This window comes from Rhinatrema bivittatum, chromosome 13 (genome assembly GCF_901001135.1).
Source record: "Rhinatrema bivittatum chromosome 13, aRhiBiv1.1, whole genome shotgun sequence".
NCBI classification, from domain to species: domain Eukaryota; kingdom Metazoa; phylum Chordata; class Amphibia; order Gymnophiona; family Rhinatrematidae; genus Rhinatrema; species Rhinatrema bivittatum.
Window position 1 is genome coordinate 26,976,448 of NC_042627.1, and position 18,762 is coordinate 26,995,209.

The 18,762-nt window shown below is 42.7% G+C and overlaps 1 protein-coding gene across 1 annotated transcript in view; it reads left to right on the forward strand.

The window, feature by feature from the left end:
* The first annotated feature begins 758 nt into the window (after nt 1-758).
* LOC115075360 (probable E3 ubiquitin-protein ligase HERC1) overlaps nt 759-18,762 on the forward strand; it is an 85,576-nt gene continuing 67,572 nt past the window's right edge. The window contains exons 1-5 of the mRNA XM_029575673.1: nt 759-766; nt 2,412-2,511; nt 8,286-8,424; nt 9,979-10,160; nt 16,561-16,716. Coding sequence (XP_029431533.1) covers nt 759-766; nt 2,412-2,511; nt 8,286-8,424; nt 9,979-10,160; nt 16,561-16,716 — 585 coding nt within the window. The remainder of the gene's footprint in view (nt 767-2,411; nt 2,512-8,285; nt 8,425-9,978; nt 10,161-16,560; nt 16,717-18,762) is intronic.

The window sequence follows — 18,762 nt, forward strand, 5'->3', positions numbered from 1 at the left end:
AAGCCTCTTGCTACTTTCCAGTACTGGAAGCCATCCAGGAGCTGATTGACCTGGAATGGGACGCCCTAGAAGCAAGTTTTAAAAGGGGCTGAACATTAGAAGCTCTATACCTGCTGGATCCAGCAGTGAGAGAATGTTTGCATTTCCCTAAAGTGAATGCACTAGTTTGCACAGTCTCTAAATTCACAACTATCCCAGTGGTGGGAGGAGTGGCCTTAAAGGATGCACACGATAGACGGATGGAATCCATCCTTAAACAAGCCTTTGACATAGTAGCAATAACCTTACAGATTGCTTCTTCTTGTGCCCTGGTAGTTCATTCATGCTGCCTTCTCTCACAAGAGGTGGATGATGCCGGGGTAAATCCCAGAGCGCCTATGGAAACTGCCGCCACCTATTTGGCAGATGCAGGCTCTGATTTAGTCTGTACTTAGATCAGAGAAGCGGCCTCAGTGGTAGCAGCCAGAAGACAGCTATGGTTGCAGAATTGATCAGCTGATGCAACCTCCAAGGCCAGCCTTACAAAGTTGCCCTTTAAAGGATCATTCCTATTTGGAAACAAATTGGAAAACTTGGCCAGTAAAAGAGGTGAATCCCCAGTCTCCCCGGCTACTGGAAGATAAAAGGAAGCAGCTGCAGTGCCCAGCCTCTAAGGGGCTGGTCCAGGGGCTCCCAATGTTTCCGCCCCTACAGAAACTCGACATTTCAGAGGTCTTGGCCATTTGGGAGAACTCCTTTCGTAGTCTGTAGCCCAAGAGATGGACAGGTTTGAGTTCAGGCTCGTTCCGAACTTCCCAATGAAAATTAGCCGACCCATCTTTGTAACGAGGAGATAGGGGTTGACTACATAAGAACATAAGAAATTGCCATGCTGGGTCAGACCAAGGGTCCATCAAGCCCAGCATCCTGTTTCCAACAGAGGCCAAACCAGGCCACAAGAACCTGGCAAGTACCCAAACACCAAAAAGATCCCATGCTACTGATGCAATTAATAGTAGTGGCTATTCCCTAAGTAAACTTGATTAATAGTAGTTAATGGTCTTCTCCTCAAAGAACTTATCCAAACCTTTTTTGAACCCAGCTACACTAACTGCACTAACCACATCCTCTGGCAACAAATTTCAGAGCATAATTGTGCGTTGAGTGAAAAAGAATTTTCTCCGATTAGTCTTAAATGTGCTACTTGTTAACTTCATGGAATGCCCCCTAGTCCATCTATTATCCAAAAGTGTAAATAACCAATTCATATCTACTTGTTCAAGACCTCTCATGATCGTAAAGACCTCTGTCATATCCCCCCCTCAGCCTTCTCTTCTCCAAGCTGAACAGCCCTAACTGCTTCAGCCTTTCCTCATAGGGGAGTTGTTCCATCCCCTTTATCATTTTGGTTGCCCTTCTCTGTACTTTCTCCATCGCAACTATATCTTTTTTGAGCTGCAGCGACCAGAATTGTACACAGTATTCAAGGTGCAGTCTCACCATGCAGCGATACAGAGGCATTATGACATTTTCCGTTTTATTAACCATTCCTTTCCTCCTAATTCCTAACATTCTGTTTGCTTTTTTGACTGCTGCAGCGCACTGAGCTGATGATTTCAAAGTATTATCCACTATGATCTTTTTCCTGGGTGGTAGCTCCTAATATGGAACCTAACATCGTGTAACTACAGCAAGGGTTATTTTTCCCTATATGCAACACCTTGCACTTGTCCACATTAAATTTCATCTGCCATTTGGATGCCCAGTCTTCCAGTCTTGCAAGGTCCTCCTGTATTGTAACTACTCTGAATAATTTTGTATCATGTGCAAATTTGATAATGTCACTTGTCATATTCCTTTCCAGATTATTTATATATATATATTGAAAAGCACCATTCCAAGTACAGATCCCTGAGGCACTCCACTGTTTACCCTTTTCCACTGAGAAAATTGACCATTTAATCCTACTCTCTGTTTCCTGTCTTTTAACCAGTTTGTAATCCATGAAAGGACATTGCCTCCTATCCCATGACATTTTAGTTTTCTTAGAAGCCTCTCATGAGGGACTTTGTCAAATGCCTTCTGAAAATCCAAATACACTACATCTACCGGTTCACCGTTATCCACATGTTTATTTACCCGTTCAAAAAAATGAAGCAGATTGTTAGGCAAGACTTGCCTTGAGTAAATCCATGTTGACTGTGTTCCATTAAACCATGTCTTTCTGTATGCTCTACAATTTTGATCTTTAGAATAGTTTCCACTATCTTTCCCAGCACTGAAGTCAGGCTCACTGGTCTATAGTTTCCCGGATCACCCTTGGAGCCCTTTTTAAATATTGGGGCTACATTGGCCACCCTCCAATGCAAATGGCTATGCAGGCCTGGACCTTGAAGATCCTCGATGATTCAGGGAAATTTAATCTCTTAAAGAGCCAGAAATCAGCAACAAGCCACTGAACCCAATGCCCCTACGGTCACAGGTGACAGAAAGAGCATTGACACTGGCCTCAGCATTGATGCAGCAGTGGTGGTAAGTACTTGAAGGAAGGGAGTAGAACAGCAGATCAAGGAATGCCAGTGCCTGTCTTGGTGCCCTCGATGCCTTGACACAGAGACCTTGTAGTGCCTCTTCCTCAGCTCGCTGGATTCATTTCTCCAAGTCATCCTCAAAACTTGCCGATGCCAATACTGACTGGGAGGCATTCTGTCCAAGCCATGGACTGCGTCTGTGGCTCATCTATGATCAGTCCCCATAGAGGAGATCTGCAAGGCTGCGACATAGAGTTCTCTCCATTCATTTATAAATCATTACTGTTTGGGCAGAGATGGCTTATGTGACAGCAGGTTTGGCCAATCTGTCCTTTGGAACTTGTTTGAGGAGCAGAACCCAATGGTTTCCAGCCTAGGGCCAGTTTTTGTTACAGGCAGCCCCGCATATTTGATATATAGTCAATTATGGATTTCACTTGGAAATCAATGGGACCCGTAAAACTTGTTAAAATCCATTTTTTTCTCACATAATCCAATAAATTTATTCTATTTCACTATTGGATTTGCTAATACAATAAAAATAAAGGCTTTTTGGCATATAGCTATGAGAGGGGCTTGGTGGTGGTGGAGAAAATTTATCAAAAACGATCCTTGTATTTCTCCATTTTTAACATTCTTAGATAATCAGGAATTTCCAGTAAATAAAAATTTACATATATATATAGAGATATTAAGAGGACTCGACAACAAAAAAGGATACTTACTGATTCTTCTGGACCTCTCTGCAGCCTTCGACACTGTTGACCACAAATTGCTTATTTCTAGTCTTGAATCCATCAGGCTCACTGGAAAAACTCTCAGCTGGTTTTCATCCTTCCTCAAAAATAGATATTTTAAAGTCTCCTACAACAACATATTATCAAACGCCATCCCCCTCGAAACAGGTGTACCGCAAGGTTCTGCACTTTCACCAATCTTATTCAACATTTACCTTACTCCTCTTTGCCATTTTTTATCCAGTCTTGGCTTATTATATTACATGTACGCCGATGATATACAAATTCTGATTCCAATTTCCTCCTCATTAGAAGATACAATGTCTAGTGCAGCCTCTCTCCTGGACACAATCAGAAACAGATTAATCCAACTTAAATTATGTTTAAATATGAACAAAACTGAATGCATACTCATCGCCAGAAAAAACTCCGGACCTAAAACTATTCCACCCTTCCAATTTGACAATTCCATCATCCAACTTAAAGACAATGTTAAAGATTTAGGCTTCTGGGTGGACAATGATTTAAATTATAAAAAACACATCTCTACTAGAACAAAAGAAGGATTCCACAAACTACAGGTAATCAAACACCTAAAACCACTGCTTCACCCCCATGACTTCAAAACAGTCCTTCAAGCCCTAATATTCTCCTGTTTGGACTACTGCAATTCTCTTCTGATTGGACTACCCAAGTCATCCCTAAGACCTCTGCAGCTTCTTCAGAATACCGCTGCCAGAATATTAACGGGGAAAAGAAAATTTGAACACATCACTCCTGTTCTCAACCAACTACAATGGCTCACAATTGAGAAAAGAATCGAATTCAAAGTCCTCTCAATACTGCAGAAAGCAATCTACAAAGCAGATTACACTGCTCTTGATGACGTCATACATATCCACCACTCCCTACGCAATACAAGAACAACTAGTAAAATACAACTTGTGATTCCATCTATCCCTCTCGCCAAACTCTCTTCCACCAGAAATAGAGCCATTTCCATCATCGGCCCAAAATTATGGAACTCACTACCTCAGCACCTCGCTGGACAAGAAAACCCTAAATCTTTTAAAAAAGAATTAAAATCTTGGCTACTAAGCCAATCTCTTACTGACAACTCGGACTTTTGATCTCATAATCTATCAGTTTACCGATTGGACAATTTATCCTGCTTCTAACTACAGATATCTCCTATTATCTATGAACCCTGTTTTTCAGTATACCTAACTTTTAGTATATCTTGTTTTTGTTTAGACTAATTTTATATGTCAGTTTCTCAGTCGGTTTAATGTAATTTATCAAATTTCAATGTAACAGGTTGTTATAATGTAAACCGGAGTGAAGGCAACTCTGCTATACCTCGGTATATAAAAAATGCTAAATAAAATAAAAATACTCTGAGATTGGAGATGTAGGGGATTATATAGTATAGGACAGTTTTTTAATATCACCAACAAAACTTTATCTTTTCAAGAAGTTCTAAAAACCTGGTTTATACCAAAAGGCATTTTTTATTTTGCATATTTGTATGGAAAGGTAAATGTGATATTGAAAAATTAATATTTTCTCTAGAAGATATATTTTTTTGATACAACACCTAAATTTAATAAGATTGCAGTATGGGTTCTGACTTTAAAAAAAGAATTAAAAACATCTCACTTAAATACATTGGCTACTTTGTGGAAAAGAGATTTGGGAGTATTGATAACAGAAAAAAAATTAATTTAGCTTTTTGTCTGGTCTATAAATAGTTATTGGTAGCTAATAGAGAAATTCAATTTAAAATTCTGCATAGAATGTATATTACTAGAGAAATGGGTGTTCAAATGAAATTGTAGGGTAATTATTTATGTTTAAAATGTAAAATACAAAGTGATACTTTTTGCCATATGTTCACAGGGTGTCCTAAATTAAAAACTTACTGGAGTGAAATACAATGTTTGTTGGAAAAAGTATTAAATACTGACATAGAATGGTCAGGTAAACTATTATATTTACATTTGTATGAGCAAACTAGTACATTATACAGCGGAGAAAAAACATTTTTGTGATTATCACTTTTATTAGCTAAGAAAAATATATTGATGGTCGTAGTAGGAGGAAGAGGCCTCGTTATATGAAACATGGATTAATGCATCACATAGCATTTTCTGAGATTCAGAGAGAGAGAGAGAGATTCAAAATCCTCGACAAAAAATAAAATTAAAAAAAAATTTCCAATTGTGAAACCCTACTCTTTGGGTTTCTTATCGATGTGGGGAGAAGTAGTTGGGGGATGGGTGAAAATTGCAAATATTGTTAACGTTTATATTGTTTTTTTAAAAGTAATATTTTTTACCTTTAATTCTTCAATGTATAATGTGTTTTAGTTGTATGTGATAAAAGGAAAACTCAATAAAAATACTTTGCCATCAAAAATGTTGATGTTGTGCCCGTTGGCACTGGTTTTCTTGTTACCCTTTTTTCATTGGGGGCAGCCTGTAGCTAGAGATTTACCCAGGTGTGAGGACTGCCATCCTGCTTGTCCTCACAGAAGCAGAGTTGCTTATCTGTAACAAGTATTCTTCACAGACAGCATGATGTCAGTCCTCATGAAACCCACCAACCTCCCCATGGAGTTGCTTTCTCAATTTTTTAAATTTCTTTTCTAAATATAAGACTGAAGGGGGGACCCCATGTGGATGAGTGGCATAATAGCATGCATTGGATATGTCCAGTGAGGCTCAGTCAAAGTTCTAGAAACGTTGGCATAGATTTTCTATGTCGGGCACCATCAGACGATTTCACCCAGGTGTGAGGACTGACATTCAGAGAACACATGTTATAGATGTGCAGCTCTGCTTTCCTCCCCAGCTCCTTGAAGTCAGTAATGCAAACTGGACTGTCTGGCATCTTATTCCTCCCCAAGGTTCTGTAATAAGTATGAGGGATTAGGACTTGGGTAGGATAAAGAGATGGAGGGAGAATGGGCCATGATAGGGTGATGTATTAGAGCCATGTGGGGAAGTGGAAGAGGCATGAGAGAGGCAGTAGAGGGGTGTAAGAAAGGCAAGGGTGAAGGGTATGTGTGCAAGAAAGTTACCGATGGTGATAGGGAGATAGGGTGAAAAAATCCAAACTGTGTCAATGTCGGGAAGATGGGGTGTGTGTCTGTGTGAAAGCCAGAAAAGATGAAAGGGGAGAGAGAGGGTAAGGGTGGGTGACAGTCGTATATAGTGAAGATGGTAGTGTGCATGGGGGAGAGCTAGAAGAGGTAAAGGAAGAGAGGAAGGAGTGATAGGGCAGAGGGATGAAAGGGTGGAGGGGTAAGAGAGCCATAGATGGTGATTAGAGAGAGAATGATTTGATAGAGAGACAGAGGGGGGAAGACAGCCCAAAATAGGTTGAATACTTACTTATTTATTTATTTATTTTATTTTATTTAGAGTTTCTTCTATACCGATAGCCGTTTGCACATCGTATCGGTTTACATACAACTAATAACTTTGGGGCATGGCCCTTACAAAGAACAATCGAAAGAAAAGTAACAAAATATATATATATAAGAGATATAAATGTGTTAAGATATATATGTATTAAGAACCAGGAATATATATAGGGATATCTTAGGCAGCTATAGTAACAAGAACTTTATATAATGCTGAGGAGCATAACAATGTATACGACAACTATAATACAAGGTACCAAGAGATATGGATTAATCAAAGACAGCGTTCTTAAGGCGTTCTTAATCAGTTGCCATGGGTGGGGTATGAAGCCAGGGGTGGGGAGCAAACTTCATAGAGGGTAATATGAAGGGGTCCCAGAGCACACAGCAGAAAGAGCAAAAATAAAAGCAAGGGAGAGCTATGGAGTACTTCAGGAGGAGTGACTTGAAAAGTGGTGAATATTGAGGGCAAGGAGCTTGGGTACAAAAGGGATAGAGAGGGCACTGGAGGGGAGAAGTCAGAGGGAGCTTGAGTGAGAGAGTCTAGGGGCAAAGAGTGAAGAAGGGAGGAGAGGGTAGCACAAGGAGGAGAGCCGCCAAGCCTCGATCGTTGTACTTGTGGGGTTTGGGGCTTACAAGAAAGACACTGATACGGAGAGGATGGGGGATTCAGAGAGACTGATGGGAACAAGAGAGAAAGAAAGACAGACATTGGGCAGTGCATGAGAAAGAGGAATATGTTGGTCAGAGGCAGGTGGGGCAGGTGGCAGGATTGAGAGAGAGATTGGTAGGGACAGGGTGGGGGAATTGAGGGAGAGAATGGTGAAGACAGTGGGAGGATTGAAAGACTTGAGGGGACAGAATGGAGGGATTGAGAGAGAGACTAGTGGGAACAGGAGAAAATTGAGAGAGACTGGTGGTGCAAGGTTGGGGGATTGAGAGTGACTGCTGGAAAAAGGATGGGATTGAGAGAGAAACCGGTGGGGAATAGAGTGAGTGGATTGCGAGATGGAGAGATACTGTTGGAAGGGGTACTCCCCCATGCCCCTAATCTTTTGAAAACATGTTGCTCTTTGGTACTATGCATTGATTTCTTGGCTCTTGGTGCATATAAGGGTGGCCACCCCATGCCAGAACAATTTGACTCTGTTTCCCGAGTCTTTGGGGCCAATGTACTAAGCAATTTCCCCATATACACAACATGGGAAGAATCCTTTAGTACATCAGGCCTTAAGGGTGATTATAAGATATTTTCATGCACTCTTATTTTGTAATTATGTATAAAATTTGTACTTACACACAAGTAAAAACCTTAATTACAGCTAAGACTTAAATTGATGCAAAAGCAAGTATAGTGCAAACATAGAAACAAAGTTCACAAGGGGAAAAAGATGAAATCACTTTTAGTAGAAATAGTTATAAACATATCTAGCAAGAGAAGCAAAAATCAAGGTTTGCTTATCAGGTAAGGGTTTGAGATAGGTATCCTAACATCTAACATCTTTTTGTGTATGAATTCAGTGAGCATTTACAGGGTTCTGATAAAGTTATGCTTTGGGGGATATTTTTGCTTTTATTATAGAAGTTTAACATACTCAGTTCTTCCCCTAGGTAATTTGTGGGCAGAACTGTACTTTTGTCATTCAAGCCAATGGAACAGTGTTAGCTTGTGGAGAAGGAAGCTATGGCCGTTTGGGGCAAGGGAACTCTGATGACCTTCATGTCTTAACTGTTATTTCAGCATTGCAAGGTAAGATCTTCTACAGAAAAGTTCACAGCACATGTCAGACACATGATAGTACATTGAAAAATAGTTGAATTAGCACAGGTTGCAAACCCGTGCTTCAGATCAAGTTACCATTCAGTTACACTCCAAGCACTCAGCCCCCCTCCCCCATATCTGTCACTAGCACAGGCATTGGAAGGAAACTGCCTAAAATCTAATGCACAACTGAAGTTCAATTTAGTCAGGAATACCTTTTGCATATTAAATACATCAAATGTTATCATGATGTTATCATGAGTTGTCATGATACCCATTTATATTGTTCGTTGTCTGTATCAAATGGTTACCCATTTTTATTGTTCTTTGTCTGTATCAAGTTGTTATACTGTAAACCGGAGTGAAGGCAGATTGCTATACTTCGGTATATAAAAGACTTTAAATAAATAAATGAATGAATGAATGAATGAATGAATGAATGACTATAGGGCCAGAATCACTGAAGCTTCTAAAACATGAGAAATAACTAGACATCTTTTTTTATGAAAAACTTTTCACATTCATTATTCAGAATTAATAAATTATGTATTTACTTGTATTTTGCATAAATGGCAGAGAGCCTTCAAATAGCCAAGTATTTGGTGAAACGCCATACACAGTTTATAACTGAATAGCTCTTCAATGACACTGGATAGTGCGGACATTTGAAAATGAGACATTCAGCTGGAATCACTCTTTCCACTGCTTGAAGTGGGAGAGTGGAGTCTTCGGGCAGGGGAACATAAGAACATAAGAAATTGCCATGCTGGGTCAGACCAAGGGTCCATCAAGGATGTTTTTTTGGCTAAAATAGCCTCTTTCACTTTACCTTTTAACCATGACGGTAATCGTTTTGCCTTCTTTCCACCTTTCTTAATGTGTGGAATACATATGGACTGCGCCTCTAGGATTGTATTTTTAAACAATGTCCAAGCCTGTTGAACACTTTTAACCTTTGCAGCTGCACCTTTCAGTTTTTTTCTAACTATTTTCCTCATTTTATCAAAGTTTCCCTTTTGAAAGTTTAGTGTTAGAGCTGCAGATTTACCAATTGTCCCCCTTCCAGGTATTAGTTTAAATTTGATCATGTTATGATCACTGTTTCCAAGTGGCTCTACCACCGTTACCTCTCTCACCAAATCTTGTGTTCCACTAAGAATTAAATCTGAAATAGCTCCCTCTCTTTTTGGTTCTTTCCCTCCCATCCAGTCATTCCCCTACATTGCATAAAGTCTGTGAACTGTTCATTATGTTAATTCAGGAGGAAGTGCCTAACAATTGATCCAGGGGGAAAAGATCTTACATATGGGAGATGAGAGATCTTATGCATGTCTCAAGTAAAATTTAAATATTTTTTATTTTGATCTGAGGCCTATAGTACTATAAATTTATAACAAATACATACTCTTGATCAAGAGAGAGGCCTGCTTTTTCTCCTGGCTTTGACTTGATGAGTTTACCTAGAATTGTATAAATATAAATTTGTATCCCCGTGTGTGCTTTGTTATTTAATGACTGTTTAATTTGGTCTTATTTACACAGGTTTTGTTGTAACACAGTTGGTGACATCTTGCGGATCTGACGGCCATTCCATGGCTTTAACGGAAAGTGGCGAGGTCTTCAGCTGGGGTGATGGAGATTATGGCAAGCTTGGCCATGGAAACAGCGATCGACAACGCCGGCCCAGACAAATAGAAGCGTTACAGGGAGAAGAAGTTGTGCAGGTTCAAGAACAAATGAATCAGTTATTAAAATGGAGCAGGTTTTAAAAAAGGAAAAAAAAACAAAACTCACAGACACTCGAAGCAAGGATAGGAAGCCAGAAGTCTGGCTAGGAGATGCCTGCTTCTAGTAAACAAAAATAAAATGCTTTATTTTCCATTTACTAGCAGTAAGATGCTTTCTAAGTCAGGCATTTCCTGTGCCACCATCAGGCTCAGTATCACCATTTTTGCTCAAGTAATGAAATTCTGGGTGTTAATAGCTGCTTTAATTTTAACTTGTAAGGAGCTGTCCCAGTAATCAAGGGAAGCTGGGTTTGAAAACAGAGTTAAAATATAGAACTTTGTGCTGAACTGAATGCTTTTAGGATAGACAGAGGAAGTTGTGACAAAAACTTGACATAAGGGATACAGTCACTCTAGTTTAACTAAATAAGCCTATGCATTTAGCTTTTGATAATTGAAAATGTTCTTTTTGAGCCTTTCCTCCCTATTATGTAATCCCATTATTAACCATATCATGGGAAGTATTAATTGCTGCACTTCTTTTACATTTGATTCATATTGAGCAACAAGCCAAATTAAAGAAATAGCAGTGCCCCCTATGCACAAAGTATTCCAATCTGTTTTTTCTCTATCATGTTTCTCAAATTTAGTGGAAAAATATTTTTAAGAAAATTTTTTGATCAAAACTAAATATGGCTTCTCCCAGGACAAGCAGGATGTAGTCCTTACATATAGGTGACATCATCAGGATGGAGCCCAGTCATGGAACACTTTTGTCAAAGTTTCTAGAACTTTGACTGGCACACTGAGCATGCCCCGCATGCCACCAACCCTGCATTCAGCAGGGGTGCCTCTTCAATCTCTTTTTTTCCACGAATCAGTTGCCTCGCGGTTCTCAGGAGCTCTGAGAATTTCTCACAATTTTTCCTCACGGAACTTTTCTTCAAAAATTTAAAAATTCCTCCCCATCCTGTGGTCCCCCCATCGCCCATCGTTAATGCTGGTAAGTTTTTTGTTTTTTTTTTGTTTTTTTTTCCCTCGTTCTTCGTGGTCGGTTCCCGACAGAGCACTTATCGGTACCCGGCGTCCACTGACCGTGCACCGCGTTTATTTTTTCAATAAAATGGCGACCGGTTTTCGGAAGTGCCCCGAGTGTCCGAGGACTATGTCCATAATGGACCCTCATGACGTCTGCGTCTTGTGTTTGGGGCCTTCCCACGATGTCCAACTGGGTACCAGTTGTGCCCAAATGACACCGAAAGGCCGCCGGGCCCACTTAGAGAAAATGGAACACCTTTTCAAAACTAAACGCTCGTCCCCCTCTATGCCAGCCAAAAGTGCACCGAGCCAGAAGCCGTAGTTGACTCCATCTCCATTGATGTCTCAGCATCAAGACACCGGTGAACGGCCGTCACCGGCATCGCCTTGTTCAAAAGCCTCCACATGATCGTCCTCTGCGCCTAAGAAGGACCGGGCCGAGCATCAAGAGAGACATCGATGAGACCCAGTTTCTGGAACGGGCACCGAAAAACCATTGACATTGATGGAACCACCGACCAAGAAGTCCTGGGGAGAGGAGCCCCCATCCTCCTCTGGACCCGGGACACCGAGGTGTTCCCCACCTGCAACGGTGTCGGGAGCCGAGACTCCATATATTCCTGTGGACCCTCCGGCAATGCCCATGGAGCCTCCAACCCCGGAAGCTGTGTTACCAACACCAGCCTTCCGGGAGGAATTGGACCGGATGGTCCAAGAGGCAGTCCTCCAAGTGCTTCGAGGATTTCAGTCACCACCGACTCCTATCCTGAGGCCTGACCTGGTGCTGACAATGCTCGCTCCGCTACTCAAAAGGCTAGACACCCTAATCGGCGCACTTCCTTCAGTGCCCGTGCCTTCCGGACTGAAGATGCCTCAGAGACCATCAATTCCTCCACTGGCATCAACCCCAATTCCTCTATTATCGGATGATGAAGACCGTGATCTTTTGATGCCGGACTCAATTCCAGGGCCCTCCGGTATATTACCACCCCGATGCCCATTGACAACATCGATTCCATCGGTGCCTCCACCGGACTCTGTGCTGCCTCCATCTATTTCAGTGCCTCCACCATTTCCATCTGTGCCACCTCCTAATCCGGCTGGATTAGGACTTCTCCCTCCATTGGAAGAACCACAGGGTGGTGGAGACCAGCCATACAATCCCTGGACTGATGATTCCTCTGACTTTCAGGATTCTGAGGACATCCCATCCGAGCTTTCACCTCCAGAGGAAAGGCAACTCTCCCCTCCAGAGGACCACTCGTTTGCAAGCTTTATAAAGGAAATGTCTGAAACTATCACTTTCAAGCTGCAAACTGAAGAGGATGCCAGACACAGGATGCTGGAAGTTCTGCAATTCGTGGATGCTCCTAAGGAAGTGATGGCAATTCCAGTCCACGAGGTTCTACTTGACCTATTGCATCGTACCTGGGAGCACCCAGGTACAGTCCCACCAGTGAACAGGAAAACTTATGCTACCTACCTGATTCAATCAGCTCCAGGATTCTAGAAAACCCAGTTCCCTCATCACTCTGTAGTGGTTGAATCCGCTCAGAAGAAAGCAAAGAGATCCTACCCTCATTCTTCTGTCCCTCCTGGCAAGGAACAGAAATCTTTGGACGCAGAGTGTTCCAGGGGTCTATGTTGATGGCACGTATAGTAGCCTACCAGCTATACATGACAGTACTCCAGAAAACTTTGGAAGCAGGTGCAAGATTTCTCCAAATCCCTGCCAGAGGAGTTTCAAGAAGGTCTGAATTCCATCCTCCAGAAGGGCCTTGATGCTGGAAAACATGAGGTCAGAGCTGCCTATGACATATTTGAGACTGCCTCCAGTGTGTCAGCAGCAGGCATAAGTGCCAGAAGATGGGCATGGCTAAAATCTTCAGACTTGCGTCAAGAAGTCCAAGACAGGTTGGCAGACCTTCCCTGCACAGGGGACAACTTATTTGGAGAGAAAATCCAAGAAACAGTTGCGCAACTCAAAAACCATCATGTGAAATTGCGCCAATTATCTGCTGCTCCCTCTGACTTTTTGTCCACTACCAAAAGGAGTTCAGAAGTGATCCCAGGAGGCTAACCTACAAAAACCCGTAGGTATTATCCTCCTCCATTCTGGACTCGTCCAACCAGGCCCTATCAAAAAGGTCAACCTCGTCAGCACAGGCCTCCAAAAACCAAACCAGCTCTGCAGACTGGTCCTGCATCAGAGTTTTGACTCCCTTCTAGAAAGCAACAGTCAACCTCTGCCTCCAGCAACATTTCCTGTAGGAGGCCGCTTATGCCACTTTGCAAAAATATGGCACACAATCACAATGGACCAATGGGTCCGTTCTATGGTTGCCCAGGGTTACCATCTAAACTTCCTCACGCTACCATTGGACTCTCCACCTCGTGACTCCAACACGTACCCTCTCCTTCATCGGCGCGGATTTAAACTCCATACCAGCCAAAGCGTTCCTCCCAAGGGACCGAGCGCGCACATTATCAACCTTGGCCAAAGCAATACAGTCTCGCCGAATCACGACAGCTCGCCATGTACTAACCTTACTAGGTCACATGGCGTCCATGGTCTACATTACCCCAATGGCTTGTCTAGCCATGAGAGTAACACAATGGACTTTAAAGTCCCAGTAGTCCCAATCATCTCAACCTATGTCCCACATTGTCCACGTCACCAGTCAGCTTTGCGTCTCACTAGCTTGGTGGATACAGGAGTCCAATCTTCTGATAGGACTACCCTTTCAATCTCCAGAACCTCAGATTACACTAACAACAGATTCCTCCAACCTCTGTTGGGGAGCCCATGTCAACAACCTGTAAACCCATGGAACCTGGACTGCAGCGGAATCAAAGCACCAGATAAATGTTCTGGAACTCAGAGCAATACGATGCGCCCTATTTGCTTTCCAGGATTGTCTCTTCAACAAGATAATCCTAATTCAAACAGATAACCAGGTAGCGATGTGGTACCTCAACAAGCAAGGGGGCATAGGCTCTTACCTGCTGTGCCAGGAGGCGGCGCAGATCTGGGCCTGGGCTCTCTCCCATTCCATGCTACTGAGGGCAACCTACCTGGCAGGCATGGACAATGTGGTGGAGGACAATCTCAGCCAGACCTTTCATCCCCACGAATGGTCCCTGGTTCCCACTATAGCAAACAAAATTTTCAACCAGTGGGGCCACCCACACATAGATCTCTTTGCGTCGATTCACAACCGCAAAGTGGACAACTTCTACTCTCTACATCGCAGCCGCAAGACACCACCGAGGGATGCCTTCGCCCACTCGTGGACAGAGGTATGCCTACCCTCCACTTCCACTCATCAGCAAGACTTTCGTGAAGTTACGACATGATCGGGGCTCAATGATCCTCATAGCCCCTTATTGGCTGCATCAGATTTGGTTTCCCATCTTTCGTGACCTCTCAGTCCAGCAACCATTTCGCCTGGGCACAGACCCAACTCTGATAACGCAGAACAACGGACTATTGCATCATCTGAACCTCCACTCCCTGTCTTTAACAGCATGGATGTTGAAAGTTTGATACTGCAATCCCTCAACCTTTCCGACAATGTGTCCCAGGTCCTCGTAGCTTCATGAAAGCCTTCTACTCTGAAATCTTAACGTTCCAAATGGAAAAGATTTTCCTTGTGGTGCACGACAAAGGAAATAGACCCCTTTTCCTGCCCCACAACAAAGTTCCTGGACTACCTCTGGTACCTTTCGAAGTCTGGTCTACAAACTTTCTCTATCCGAATGATTGTCAGTGCCATAGCCGCTTACCATAAAGGCATAAGAGATGCCCCGATCTTGCCGCAACCTCTTGTAGGGCGCTTTGAGAGGCTTGCTACAACTGAAGCCTCCACTGCATCCTCTGGTTCCGGCATGGGACCTCAATGTTGTGCTAGCACAGCTCATGCGATCTCCGTTCGAGCCCCTGCAGTCCTACGAGCTACATCATCTCACTTGGAAAGTGCTCTTTCTACTTGCTTTGACATCAGCTCACAGAGTCAGTGAGCTACAGGCGCTGGTTACATACCCACCTTACACAAAACTTCTCCACAATCGTGTGGTATTCCGCACTCACCCTAAATTTTTACCAAAGGTGGTGTGTGATTTCCACTTAAATCAAGCCATAATACTACCCACATTTTTTTCAAAACCTCACTCACACCTCGATGAGCAGGCCCTGCATTCCTTGGACTGTAAACATGCGCTCACTTTTTATTTGGATCGCACTGCAGCCCTTAGGAAGTCCAGCCAACTGTTTGTCTCCTTCGATAAAACCAAACTGGGAGTTCGCGTGGACAAGCAGACCCTGTCCACCTGGCTGGCGAACTGTATTACCTTCTGCTACAACAAGCAGGTCTTCCGCTACAGGGACGCATGAAAGCACATTCAGTAAGAGCCATGGCAACGTCAATAGCACACCTCCGTTCTGTACCTCTTGCTGACATCTGCAGAGCTACCACATGAAGCTCTCTCCACACCTTTGCAGCTCATTATTGTCTCGACAAGGCTGGCAGGCAGGATTCCATTTTTGGTCAGTCTGTCCTGAGTAATTTGTTTCCAGCTTAATAACCCAACTTCCTTCTTGCATCCCACTGTGAAACTCAGGCTGCCCTCATACCCAAAACCACCCACATTGTTGTGCCTGTTGCACGTCATTGGGTGCTTTTCGTTCACTTTACTCAGGCATCCTGTAGCTTGCTATTCACCCATATGTGAGGACTACCATCCTGCTTGTCCTGGGAGAAAGCAGAGGTGTTCCTCCAGGACAGCAGGATGTTAGTCCTCACAAAACCTGCCCGCCACCCTGCAGAGATGGGTTTGCTTACGTTTTATTTTATTTTTCACTCATACTTTTTGCTACAAACGAGACTGAAGGGAGACCCTTCTGGAATGCAGGGTTGGTGGCATGCTGGGCATGCTCAGTGCGCCAGTCAAAGTTCTAGAAACTTTGACAAAAGTGTTCCGTGATTGGGCTCCATCCTGATGATGTCACCCATATATGAAGACTAACATTCTGCTGTCCTGGGAGAACACCTTTTACAGGTAAGCAACTCTGCTTTCTAGGGCACTTCTCAGATATTTTTCAATTTGTAGCCATGTTTCACTTTCATTCATTATAGCTAAACAGCAAGAATAAATCGAGAGGTGATATGGACATTTCTTATATGTAGTAGACTGAGAAACATAGCAGTCACAGACCTTAACCAGACTGGACAGGAAAAGAAAAACACTTGAGAATGAAATGAAAAGTCAGAGGAAAGCAATACATATAATTTCAGTGGGTCAGGTAGGCATGAATGCCTTTAGTAGGCACTGCTGCTTTAATGCTTGGTTTAAATTTTAGATGTCGTGCGGCTTTAAACATTCAGCAGTGGTGACAGCAGACGGCAAGCTGTTTACATTTGGGAATGGTGACTATGGTAGATTAGGACTGGGGAATACCTCGAACAAGAAGTTGCCGGAAAGAGTGACAGCACTGGAGGGCTATCAGATTGGACAGGTAAAATGGCATCTTACAAACGTTTTTCAAAAGAATGATTTGGACATAGAAATTCTCTTAAAAGCTGAGTACAAGTTCTTTATCTACTGTACAGGGACATGGTACCAGACCATGTCCTTTATGTATATTAAGAGAAATTTTTAACTACTGGCAAGTGTGGAATGCTAATGTAGTGATTGGCTGTACTAGCCTACCTTCCTGTATGGAAACTGGATTTATAAGATCACCTCCCCTGCCCCCACCAGTTTGTGCTACAGGTAATAGACCACCCAGCGACCCCTCTTTTTATGTTCTCTCGATACCTCGAAACATGTAGCAGGGCCGGTGCAAGAGTCTGTTGTGCCCTAGGCAGACCAATGTAACATCGCCCCTCTGCTCCCCCAAAACCCACCCTGAGTTGAAAGTGTCCCTCATACAGTGGTAGATATATATAGTCATGTTTGCTCTCTTTCTGCTCTCATACCTCCTTTGGCATTTTCAAAATGGCGCACACTCGCATAACCCGATGGTACCCCACCTGCTTCTGACACCCTAGGCGTCCACCTAGTCCCGCTTAATGGTCACATCGGCCCTGATATTTGGAATTCCTCCTTTATATTTCCTATAGGGAAAGGAACCAGTTCAGTTCATTTGAAATCTCAAGGGGGTCAGAGCACATGATATCATCAAGCATTTTCAGTCACCCTGCCATTGAGCATTTTTAAAACTTCTTCACTATTGGTTAGTGCCTCTGGTTACCAGCTGATTGCATTTCTAGTTTCCTATAGGGGAAAACTGTCAAATTTGTAATTATTTATTTATTACACAGAAATAATATCATAACCATGTGCTAATTTATTTTCCAAAGAAGGAAACTAGTCGTCATGAAATGTTTACACATCTACATGTAACTATTTGAATTAGACCACACAGCACACACACATAGGAAAATCACAACAAAAAATGTGCGGCATATACTATACTGGACAATAATATAGCAACAAAACAATTAATTAATATATAATTTACAATGTTGTAAGAACGACAGAGCCCCGACACGGCCATGTTTCGCCTCCAGCTGCGTCAGGGTGACTGAAGTTTATCAAAATTGTATGTTTTATAAACGATTATTTTAACTATTGGAAAATCTGCTGGATCAGCTTACGAGGAAGCTTGGGGAAAAGAATTCAAATTGTTTAAGTTGGCTCAGAGCTCAAATTTGCTGGAGACATTGCGGCTGAGGTTGGATGAAAGTCTCCAAAGAGGTTGAAAAACCTCCCGCAGGTGTCGGGAGGATAGTGGAAATGAAAATTCTTTTTCGTGATTTCCGAGTGAAACAAAAGCTTTTCTTCCGTAATTCTATGTGACACCCGAAAACATCCGGGCTGAAAAGATGTACTCTGTACTTCCAAAGCAAGTTTAGAACCGGGCCGGACACTCATTATCAATCCCATTATGACTATTGTTTGGCCATATTTCCCTTCATTTGTTTTGCCTCATTGCAACACTTAAGGATGTATATACTAATAGGCATTAAAATGAGCAGGTAATGTGCATTACCTGCCGATTCTAATGCCCATATTGTACTTACTAAATTAAAAAGACAGAGACTATTTGAATTAGAGCCAATATTCAAGATTTATAAATAGGTCTGGTTTCCACTCCTGTGGGAGTTGTCCATGCACAAACCGATCAGTCTGGGAACTTCCTCGGATGTCGTCATGCAAGATCAGGGCAGGCTGCGGCCCTGTCGCTCACAGCCTGAGAGGTTAATGCTGCATTCCCTTAATCTTTCTGACGAGATGTCTCAGGTCCTGCTGGTTTCCACAAAGCCTTCCACTAGAAAGTCCTACGGACTGAAGTGAAGGAGGTTTTTTGTGTGGTGTGAGCAGAAGGCCCTAAATCCATTCTCCTGCCCCACACAAAAACTGCTTGATTACCTTTTACACCTATTGGAGACTGGCTTAAAAACCGCCAGAGTTCATCTTAGTGCTATTGGCGCATATCACCATGGTATAGATGGTGCGCCCATCTCTGTACAGCCTATAGTTGTATGTTTCATGTGGG